General features: G+C 45.2%; 2 protein-coding genes across 2 annotated transcripts in view; one reads left to right on the forward strand and one right to left on the reverse strand.

Annotated features, from left to right (window-relative positions):
• Positions 1 to 658, reverse strand: part of ANKRD24 (ankyrin repeat domain 24) — a gene marked incomplete at its 3' end in the record, with an annotated part of 10,897 nt that extends 10,239 nt beyond the window's left edge. Inside the window, exon 1 of the mRNA XM_032238342.1 lies at positions 634 to 658. Within this exon, the coding sequence (XP_032094233.1) occupies positions 634 to 658 (25 nt within the window). The remainder of the gene's footprint in view (positions 1 to 633) is intronic.
• Positions 659 to 1,381: 723 nt separating this feature from the next.
• Positions 1,382 to 10,193, forward strand: LOC116523250 (ankyrin repeat domain-containing protein 24-like). Its single transcript, XM_032238341.1, has 3 exons — positions 1,382 to 1,594; positions 3,925 to 3,990; positions 9,696 to 10,193. Exons 1-3 carry the CDS (start codon positions 1,382 to 1,384, stop codon positions 9,771 to 9,773), a joined length of 357 nt encoding a protein of 118 aa, XP_032094232.1. The 3' UTR covers positions 9,774 to 10,193.
• The last annotated feature ends 1,483 nt before the right edge of the window (positions 10,194 to 11,676 follow it).

The raw sequence follows: 11,676 nt of genomic DNA on the forward strand, positions 1-11,676 counted from the left end.
GTGTGTGATGTATGTATGTATGTGTATATTCGGGTCTTTTCCCATGTAAGATTGAGATTGTCTTGGCAACGTTTCGGCGAAGTCTCACTTGCCATCTTCAGGCTGGGTTTTGGGCTTAAAGCGTGGTCAGAGCTGCCGTCTTTCTATAAATCTGGGTGGGTGGGTGTGGAGTGCTGGTTTTGTTTCAATAAGTGGAATGATTGGCTGTGTGGCTGTATCATGATTGGTAGATTGGTGCTGATTGGTGCTGGCTGTGAGTCCATTGTTGTTTTGTGTTGTAACGGCCTGGGTGGTGGGTGGGGCTCGTTTGTTGACTAGGGCTGGTTTCCAGATGTCTGGTAGGCGGGAGGTATCATCACATTTATTCATGTTGTTTATTCAGTTTTGAAGGAACCAGGTTAAGCTCCAAAACTGAACACTTCAACAAGAGAATAATTATGGAAGCTATCGAAATAGAGAAACACCCCCACAACATGGATAAACGTGACGATACCTCCCACCTACCAGACATCTGGAAACCAGCCCTAATCAACAAACAAGCCCCACCCACCACCCAGGCCGTTACAACACAAAACAACAGACACACAGTCAGCACCTATCAGCACCAATCTATCAATCACGATACAACCACACTAATCTCTATCTCTATCTCTATCATCTATATCTATATCTATATCATCTATATCTCTATCTCTATCTCTATCTATATCTATATCTCTATCTCTATCTATCTCTATCTCTATCTCTATCTGTGTGTGTGTGTGTGTTTTATTTGTGCTGATAAAAAAATAAAGGGAGACTAGTATAGATCTATTTCAAGCTATTTAGCTCTCATCAGCTAGCCATACCCTTACTGGGAATCGAACCTGTGCTATATTGCATCTTAGGCAAATGTCTTAGCCATTAAGCCATTAAGACGTTTGCCTAAGATGCAATATAGCACAGGTTCAAATCCCAGTAAGGGTATGGCTAGCTGATGAGAGCTAAATAGCTTGAAATAGATCTATACTAGTCTCCCTTCATTTATTTATCAGCACAAATAGAAAACACAAATATAACAAAGGCAACAGTAAAAATATTGGGTTTCTGTTGTGATGGACTCTTGTGACGAGCCGATTGACAGATGATGGAAGCAGTTAGCTTCCTTCCATAGTTGGGGCTTACCGGGGGTTGGGACTCTAAATATATATATATATATATATGTGTGTGTGTGTGTGTGTGTGTGTGTGTGTGTGTGTGTGTGTATACACACATATACATACATACATACATATATACACACGCGCGCACACACACACACACACACACTGTATATCTCTGCCCACTGCCAGAGAGATCAAGCAGAAGAATCCAGATGTGTGTGGCTTACTGGGTGTGAAAAATGCTGCTTGCCTTGGTGTCACTGTTTCCCTTCTTTCCTTGGCAGATCACAGAGCTCTCCAAAGAGGTCTTCAAACTGAAAGAAGCTCTGAAGGATCTTTCGGAGCTGTCCAGCGGTGCTTCCCTTAAAGGGATCTTCTCACCCAAGGCAGAGAGCGAGCTGGAGGTAGCTACCTTCCAAAGGAGAATTAAAGATCTGGAGCAGCAGTTGATTGTGAGTATCTTACGAAGCAAGGAGGGGAGAATTAAGTAGAGACCCGAAGGGTTGTTTTAGGAAGGTCCATCAAGCTCAACTGTTTGATTCCTTCCACTTCAGATGGGTCAGGTGTTCCTCGGAAGACAAAAAGGGAGTCATGTATTGGTAAGACCACATTTGGAATAGCACTTAGACTTGTATACCGCTTCATAATGCTTTTACAGCCCTCTCTAAGTGGTTTACAGAGTCAGCCTCTTGCCCCCCACAACATTCTGGGTCCTCATTTTATTGACTTTGGAAGGAGGGAAAAGCTAAGTCAACCTTGAACTGGCCAGGATCGAACTGCTGGCAGTGAGCAGAGTCAGCCTGCCATGTTGCATTCTAGCTACCATAGCTCTTACATCCGTTTTGGTTGCCGTGATACAAACAAGAAGTTGACACTCTAGAAAGAGCGCAGAGGAGACTAAAACATAGGAAGAACAGTTGAAGGGATTGGGTATGACTAATCTAGAGAAAAGAAGGGCCAGGAGAGACATGGGAGCAGTGCTCCCATATCTAAGGGGTTGTCACAAAGAAGAGGGGCCCGCCTATTCTCCAAAGTACCAGCAGGCAGGACGAGAAACAGTGGATGGAAACTAATCAAGGGGAGAAGCAACCTGGAATTAAGGCGAAATTTCCCGACAGTGGAAACAATTAATCAGTGGAACGACTTGTCTCCAGATGCTGTGAATCCTTCAGTACTGGAGGTTTTTAAGAAGATATTTGACAACCATTTCTCTCGAATAGTGTAAGGTCTCCTGTGTGGGTAGGGGGTGGGACTAGAAGACCTCCAAGGTCCCTTCCAACTATTATTCTGTCAAAATCACACTTCCAGATGAGATGGAGATATAACCATGTAGTTGCCTAGCTCTTTTAACAGCTTGATGGCATGTACAGTAATCAACCAACCAAAAACCCTTGGCCAGGACTATACCTTGCTTGAATAAAAGGAAGACGTTCGCATGAGATGGAACCAATTAGATGAGACAGGACCAACTCTTGAAGTTGTGATGGTTAGGTAAACGCCTCTGAAAAACCCAATAGAATAGAATAGAATAGAATAGAATAGAATAGAATAGTAGTGTAGAGTAGAAGAGTAGATTAGAGTAGAATAGAATAGAGTAGAATAATAGAGTAGAAGAGAAGAGTAGAGTAGTGTAGAGTAAAAGAGTAGAATAGAGTAGAATAGAATAGAGTAGAATAGAGTAGAATAGAATAGAATAGAATAATAGAGTAGAGTAGAATAGAATAGAAGAGTAGAGTAGTGTAGAGTAAAAGAGTAGATTAGATTTAGAGTAGAGTAGAATAGAATAGAGTTGAGTAGAATAGAGTAGAAGAATAGAATAGAATAATAGAGTAGAGTAGAGTAGGGTAGAGTAGAAGAATATAATATAATAATAGAATAGAATAGAATTCTTTATTGGCCAAGTGTGATTGGACACACAAGGAACTTGTCTTTGGTGCAGATGCTCTCACTGTACATTAAAAAGACAAGATGCATTCGTCAAGAATCATACAGCACTTAATGATAGTCACGGGGTACAAATAAGCAATCAGGAAAAAAATCCATATCAATATAAATCATAAGGATACAAGCCACAAAGTTAACAGTCCTGCATTCATAAGTGGGAGGAGATGAGTGATAGGAACAATAAGAAGACTAATACTAGTGCAGACTTAGTGAATGGTTTGACAGTGGGGAGGGAATTATTTGTTTAGCAGAGTGATGGCGTTTGGGGAAAAATTGTTCTTGTGTCTACTTGTCTTGGTGTGCAGTGCCCTATAGCGTCGTTTTGAGGGTAGGAGTCGAAACAATTTATGTGCAGGATGCGAGGGGTCTGTACATATTTTCACGGCCCTCTTCTTGACTCGTGCAGTGTGCAGGTTCTCAATGGAAGGCAGGTTGAAAGTAATTGTTTTTTTGGCAGATCTAAATTATCCTCTGAAGTCTGTGTCTGTCCTGTTGGGTTGCAGAACCAAACCAGACAGTTCTAGAGGTGCAGATGACAGACTCAATGATTCCTCTGTAGAACTGTATCCTGTAAGAACAATGTCCTGTAAGGAAATTTAAAAACCCTAGAGTCTTAATAGGATGGAGAATAGCTAATTGGGAATCCCATTAATAACCGAATAAACTCACCTGGTAAATTCAGAGTGAGGGCTGTTCAGCAGGAAAGCTCTCCTCAGACAAGGGAAAAAATTTTTGGAGATGTTTGCAATTGCAGTGAATCCCACCTGAAATAGTCTTAGCTGAGCCATTTCGGTTATTTTAAATGATTTAATTCCTTTTAATTCCCTTTCTGTACTAGGAGTCCGAGCGACGTCATAATAATATCATCTCTTTGTACAGAGGACACCTTCTTTATGCTATACAGGTGAGTTTATGCTTTATGCTATACAGGTGAGTTGGCCCGGGTCTTTTTAGTTGCTGACAGTGAGTTACAGAGGTGGGTTCCTACCAGTTCGCACCAGTTCGGTAGAACCGGTTCGTCAAATCTTCTGAACCGGTTAGAAGATGTTCCACCAGAAAGCAGGTCTCACCTACAGAAGAGGTTCCAAAGATTTTTGAAACCCATCATTGACACACACACACACACACACACACACACACACACACACAGAGAGAGAGAGAGAGAGAGAGAGAGAGAGAGAGAGAGAGAGAGAGTGTTTTATTGACATTTGTATGCCGCCCACTCCCTAGGGAGAAAGAGAAAGAGAAGGAGGAGGAGAAAGAAAGGAAGAAAGAAATAGAAAAAAAGAAAGAAAAACTGAGAGAGAGATGAAAGAAAAAAAGGAAAAAGGGACAGAGAGACAAAAGGAAGGAAAGAGAGAGAGAGAGAAAAAAAAAACACATCGTCGGCAAGCCGCTCCCATCAGGTCACCTGGCCTGCAAGCCATTCCCTCAAAGGAGGCCACACCCACACAGTAGGTTCGAAAAAAATTTGAAACCCACCACTGGTGAGTTAGAAATATTTCATAGGAGGGTGGGAAAAGAAGAAGAATCTGGAATATGTTTGCTGAAGTTCTCAAAGTTGAGAGGAGGGGGGGTAGAGGACTGAGCTGCCGTTTGAGTGTTGGGACATAGCACAAGGACCCAGTTAGTGGGTCTGAAAGTGAATGTGAGCGTCCGCACAGAGGTTGCCTGGACATCTAGAATAGAGGTCTTCTAATCCAGCCCCCTGCTCACGCAGGAGAACCTATACCACTTCAGATAAAGTGACTGTCTAGACCAGGTGTGTGAAACTCAAGGGCCGGGCCTCGGATCCAGCCCATGGGTTGCTTAGATCTGGCCCACGGGGTCGCCCTGGAAACGACAAAGGACCGGCCTGCAATGCCTCTGCCAGAGAAAACGGAGCTCAGGAGGGCTGCATACAGCACTCCTGAGCTCCATTTTCATTGGCAGACGGTTGCAGGAGGCTGTCGCAGCCGTAAACAGAGCTCGGGAGCCTGTTTTCACTGGCAGAGCACTCGGGCCACCATAGCCCCCCCCCCGACACGAGTGACGTCAAGCTGGTCGCAGACAGCATTCCCAAGCTCCGTTTTCACTGGCATGGAGTTGCAGGAGGTGGTCGCAGCCATAAACAGAGTTTGGAAGCCTGTTTTCACTGGCAGAGCCCTCGGGCTACCACAGGGCCCCCCGACACGAGTGACGTCAAGTTGGCCATGCCCCCCCGCCCCCCTCCCAAGATCAAACACAATCCTGATGCAGCCCTCAATGAAATCAAGCTTGACACCCTGGTCTACAGTCTAGGCTCTTCTTAAAAAACATCTAGCGATGGAGCACGCACAACGTCTGGTAGCAAGCTGTTCCACTGGTTAAGTGTCCTCATGGTTAGGAAGTTTCTCCTTCATTTCAGATTGCTTGTCTTTTTGATTAGTTTTAAAGAGAGTTTGTTTGTTGTCCTGTCCTCTATTTGGGGGGAGGGGTCTGTGTGCATTTGCGTGGATATGTGTGTTCGTACACCAGTGGTGGGTTTCAAAATTTTTTAGAACCTCTTCTGTAAGTGTGGCCTGCTTTGTGGGAGTGGCTTGCTGGCCATGTGACTGGGTGGGCATGGCCAACTTGTAAAGTGTGGTGAAACTCACTTAACAACGCTCTTGCTTAGCAATCAAAATGTTGGCTCAGAAACTCTGACATTTGAAGCACGCAAGTCTTAAAGCTGTCAAGTTACAGGACCCTTGCACCCCTAACCCTTTAGGAAAAAAACCCAGGGATGTTCAAACTTGACAGCTTTAAGACTTGTGGACTTCAACTCCCAGAATTCCTCCTCCAGTCATGTTGGCTCAGGAACTCTAGCATTGAAGCATGCAAGTCTTAAAACTGTCAAGTTACAAGACCCTTGCACCCCTAACCCTTAGAAAAAACCCCAGGGGTGTTCAAAGTTGACAGCTTTAAGACTTGTGGACTTCAACTCCCAGAATTCCTCCGCCAGTCATGTTGGCTCAGGAACTCTGGCATTTGAAGCACACAAGTCTTAAAGCTGTCCAGTTACAAGACTCTTGCACCCCTAACCCTTAGAAAAAACCCCAGGGGTGTTCAAAGTTGACAGCTTTAAGACTTGTGGACTTCAACTCCCAGAATTCCTCCGCCAGTCATGTTGGCTCAGGAACTCTGGCATTTGAAGCACGCAAGTCTTAAAGCTGTCCAGTTACAAGACTCTTGCACCCCTAACCCTTTAGAAAAAACCCCAGGGGTGTTCAAACTTGACAGCTTTAAGACTTGTGGACTTCAACTTCCAGAATTCCTCCTCTCGCTCTTCATCTTGATGATGTGCGGACGGGCGGGGAGAGGGAGCTGGAACCGGTTCTAAACAGCACGGTAGATTTGTGGAACCTCTTCTATAGAAGAGGTTAGAACTGGCAGGAACCCACCCCTGGCATACACACACACACACACAAACACACACACACAGACGCTTGTTCCAAAGCTGCTTTTGGCTTTGAAGCTGAATAGCTGCCCATCCCTAATAACAAACATGTCCAAGTTAGCTTAACAGTCCTGTTTAAGCAATAAAACTTTGCATCAGGAATGAATTACCCTTCGTGCTGGGGCATGTAGATAGTCCTTAAGTTACAAACCCGTTTATGCTGGTAGGTAAGAAGTTTGTTAAGTGAGTTTTGTCCCATGTTACAATTTTTCTCGCCACATGTCTTAAGTGAATCACTGCAGTTGTTAAGTCACCCGGTTGTTAAGCAAATCTGGCTTCCCCCATTGCCTTTGCTTGTCAGGAGGTCGCAAAAGGAGATCCCGTGACCCTGGGATGCTGCGACCGTCGTAAGTGTGAAAGCTGGCTATAAGTCACTTTTTTTTCAGCGCCATAGCAAGTTTTGTCACTAAATGAACTGTCGTAAGTTGAGGACTACCTTCAATTCATGCTGACTCTTTCCTAGAGCCACTTTAGGAATAAACTATGCAGGCCGATGTCTAAGTGGTCAGCCTCCGTGTCTCTGAGCAACGTAGCGCATTCCTAGTTCAATTCCCCCACTGAGTCCTGAAGTCTTTCCTGGACCAAATTTCTTATCTGTCCAGCCAGAGTTAAATGTATGGAAAGGAAAAAAAATAAATGTTTTTTTTTCTGCAGTCCTTTTGAACCACGTTTCTCAACCTTGGCAACTTTAAAGATATTCTGGCGGAGTTCGACTGCCAGAATTCTTCAGCCCGGCGCAAAACAACAATTGCAAAAAACGATTGAAAAGAAGTGAAACCAGGGGTGTCCAACTTGATTTCTTTGCAGGCCAGATCAGCATTCTTTTTTTTAATATATATATAAATTTTTATTTTTATCAAACAGACAACACACACACACACAACAATAAAAAACAGAAAAAAAAAGACAAAAAAAACCATCATCACATACAGCATGTCGTTTGGTTACAAATGTTTTTACGTCCATATTCTCGAATAAGCATTTACCATCACAGATTTTTCATCTAGTATAACTAAACACCTCACTTTCATTGTACAGTATATGTTCAATTACAATTAGTATTATTGTTTTTTCCCAATAAATCATAATTCCCTTACATTCTTTTTTTTTTTTAATAATAAATGTTTTTTTAATTTTAATTGAAACAAGTACAGCATCTTTCTTTACATCTGTAGAAAATGTATCAATCGATTACAGATCCTCCACGGTCAACAAACATAACTCATATTAACTTAAGCATTATTATATATCCATTTTCATTTGACTGTAATTATTATTTAAAAATATTAATACAAGTAATAATCTTGAACAATACCTGCCCACACCAGTGGGTTTCCCTTACATTCTTGATTGTCTATTTGATAGCAGTATACCATTATATAATCACAAATCCCAATGTGAAAAAAAAATTACCATTTATATTTGTATGTCACTATTTTCAATTATGCATAATTCCACCAATCGACTATCGGGTATGCTTATGTTCATTATTGTCCTTGTACATCATACATTCAAACAGAAATCTTATTCCTTCATTTTTCAACAAAATATTCTAAATAGTCACTACATATATATACCGATTTTTAATTATTCCCTTATTAGAGATCAGCATTCTTGTTGTCCTCGATGGGTTGGTGGAGGCGGGGTGGGGGAAAGAAGTCGGCGGGCACAGGGGTCGGCCACATGTGCGTGCAAGGCCCACCATCCCAGCAACCCCATGTGCGCCTGCCGGGATAATCTGGGCTGGGCCTGTGTGCTGGCACGCCTGCCGTGATAGAAGCTTCCGGAAGGGCCAGGTGTGGAGGCCCTGCTGCTGGACACCTCCCCCCCCCCCGCACACATAGCTGACATAGCAATATAGCAATTGCAGTTAGACTTATATACCGCTTCATAGGGCTTTCAGCCCTCTCTAAGCGGTTTACAGAGTCAGCATATTGCCCCCAACAACAATCCGGGTCCTCATTTTACCCACCTCGGAAGGATGGAAGGCTGAGTCAACCTTGAGCCGGTGAGATTTGAACAGCCGAACTGCAGAACTGCAGTCAGCTGAAGTCACCTGCAGTGCTGCATTTAACCACTGCGCCACCTCGGCTCGACATGTCGGCAAGCAGGGCCGTTGTAGAAACAGTAAGGAGCCCGCCCCTGTCGCTTCAACCCAGTACGTCTCATCCCATCAGCCGCGCATGCACGCAATCCCGGCCCATGCCATCCCAGCAGGCCATCCCACCCCATCCTGGCATGCGCACGTGTCTTCCTCCTGTGCGCACGATATGTACCTGCAGGAATGGCATGGGCTGGGCTCGTGCGTGTACACACCTGCCTCCTGTGCAGCCGCCCGCCCGCCGCGATTGGGTGGGCCTAGCCGCAGGGACCAGTGACGTGCAGTCAGGGGAGGCAGAGCCTCATCACTGTCATGAAAAGAAAAATTAAAATGAAAAAGGCTGAGATAGTTGCTGCCAGAGTCACAGTGGATGACTCTGCTTAGTGCTTAACTGTTTAAAAAAGCCTCTTAAAAAAGCGCCCTCTACAGGAGGAGGCGGGAGAACCACGTGCCTCATTTAGTCTATCGTTATGATCACGTATCTGTATATGTTCTTGACCGCTGATCTTGTCGGGATTCCCTCGAGCACAAACAATCTCCTTGAATAGTGAGATTACAGATCTCTTGTTGGATCTCTGTCCCCTTTAGGGAAAAAGGCAAAGTCTCCCTACCAGCCAGAAGGTAAAGGTTCCCCTCGCACACATGTGCTAGTCGTTCCCGACTCTAGGGGGCGGTGCTCATCTCCGTTTCAAAGCCGAAGAGCCAGCGCTGTCCGAAGACGTCTCCGTGGTCATGTGGCCGGCATGACTAAATGCCGAAGGCGCACAGAACTCTGTTCCCTTCCCACCAAAGGTGGTTCCTATTTTTCTACTTGCATTTTTTAAGTGCTTTCGAACTGCCAGGTTGGCAGAAGCTGGGACAATTCACGGGAGCTCACTCCGTCACCCGGCGCTAGGGATTCAAACTGCTGACCTTTGTAGCATCTTAGCCACTGAGCCACCGCATCCTATCCCAGCCAAAATGGCTGGTTAGATGCTGAGGAACATCTCCAGATGTTCATGCTCTCGTCTTTTCTCTCTCTCTCCCCCCCTCCCCTTTCTGCTCCTCACAGGGCCACATGGATGAAGACGTCCAGAGAATCCTCTTCCAGATTTTGAAGATGCAAAGTCTTCAGGAACAAGGCAGATGAGACGAGGCAACGGGTGGCAGACTCGAACCCGGGGTGGGGTGGGCAGGCTGGGACATTCCCTTGGGAAAGGAGGACGTCAAGGTCACGCCAACTATATCCAGTCCAACGGTGAGGCAGGAACGGGGTAGAGCAGCTGGAACCCAAATGCCTTCGAATTGCTTCACAATCCTTGGCGCCTTCATTTGGCCAATGTCCAAAGCTCTCCCGGCTGAATTTCTGCCTGCGATCACAATGTTGAAGGCTACAGGGTCATTGCAAGGAGGTAGAGTAGAAACAGAGATGAAAGATTTAGGGTGGGACGGGGGCGTGACCCCTAGGGGTCAGCTGTTTATTTCCACTGCATCTAATGGCAATATATATACCAGGGGTGGGTTTCTCGCCCCGTTCCAACCGGTTCGGTTGGAACGGGGCCGCCGGCGTCCTTGTGCACGCGCGCAGTGCATGTATGCGTACTAGCGCCTGTGCGATGCTCCAGCTGCTCCTGGAGGATCGCGCAGGCGCTGTATGCGTTCTGCGCATGCGTGGAAGCGCAGAACTCGTCAAAACCGGGTAAGAAATGCGGGCGGGCGGGTGGATCCTTCGGCGATCCCGGAAGTTACTTACTTCCGGGTTTGCCGACCAACCGGTTCGCGGGGACCGCCGCGAACCGCCTGAAACCCACCCCTGATATATACATACATATATATGTGTTGTATTTGTGCTGATAAATAAATAAAGGGAGACTAGTATGGATTCTATTTCGAGCTGTTTAGCTCTCATCAGCTAGCCATACCCTTACTGGGATTAGAACCTGTGCTGTATTGCATTTTAGGCAGATACGGCACAGGTTCTAATCCCAGTAAGGGTATGGCTAGCTGATGAGAGCTAAACAGCTTGAAATAGATCTATACTAGTCTCCCTTTATTTATTTATCAGCACAAATACAACACAAATGTATCAAAGGCAACAGTAAAAATATTGGGTTTCTGTCTGGATGGTCTCTTGTGACGAGCCGATTGACAGATGATGGAAGTAATAGGCTTCCTCCCATATTTGGGCATACCAGGGGTTGTGACACTAAATACATACACACACGCACACGCACACACACATATATTGGGTCCCTACTACACTTCCTTACTGGGGAATCTCAGGCCAGTCCGTCTCTCTGATCACAGACTACCTGCAGGGTTGTCATTTTGGTAAAGTGGGGGAGGGGGCAAATATGTAGCTTGGAGTTCTGTACCAGGGTGTCGGTGTGTGAGTGTGTGTTAAATGGTTGAGTTGGGTGGGTTGGGGGTCACTTCCGCATAATTGTTTTGTAACACGTGCAGAAAAGGATTTCGGCTGCGAAGAAGCAGTGGGATAGAAAAGTAATTTTTTTTTTAACACAGGGAAAGGACAAAGTTGAAGGTAGCCCTCGACTTATAACCCTTCATTTAACGACCAGAGTTACAACAGTACTGGGGAAAAAATGACTTATGACCGTTTCTCACGCTTATGACCGTTGCAGCCACACACACACACACACACACACACCCATGGTCACCTGATCAAAATTCAGATGCTTGGCCACTGATTTGTATTTACGACGGTCACAGTGTTCCAGGACCATGTGATCGCCTCTTGCGACCATCTCATAAGTAAAACGTCAATGGGGAAGCCTGATTCGCTTAACGGCCATGCTACTCATTTAAGAACTACCGTGATTCACTTAAGAAATGTGTCGAGAACAGTTATAAAACGAGGCAAAATTCACCTAAAGTTTGTCTCGCTTAGTAACAGAAATTGTGGGCTCAATCATGGTCGTAAGTCGAGGACTACCTGAATGGGAAGTCTGGGAGTCTGAAAGCAATTCACTGGATCTGCTGATATTTTACGGAGTGTGAAAAACAGCCCTGCTAAGATGTTACATTAGGCCAAT

This window comes from Thamnophis elegans, unplaced genomic scaffold (genome assembly GCF_009769535.1).
Source record: "Thamnophis elegans isolate rThaEle1 unplaced genomic scaffold, rThaEle1.pri scaffold_126_arrow_ctg1, whole genome shotgun sequence".
Taxonomy (NCBI): Eukaryota; Metazoa; Chordata; class Lepidosauria; order Squamata; family Colubridae; genus Thamnophis; species Thamnophis elegans.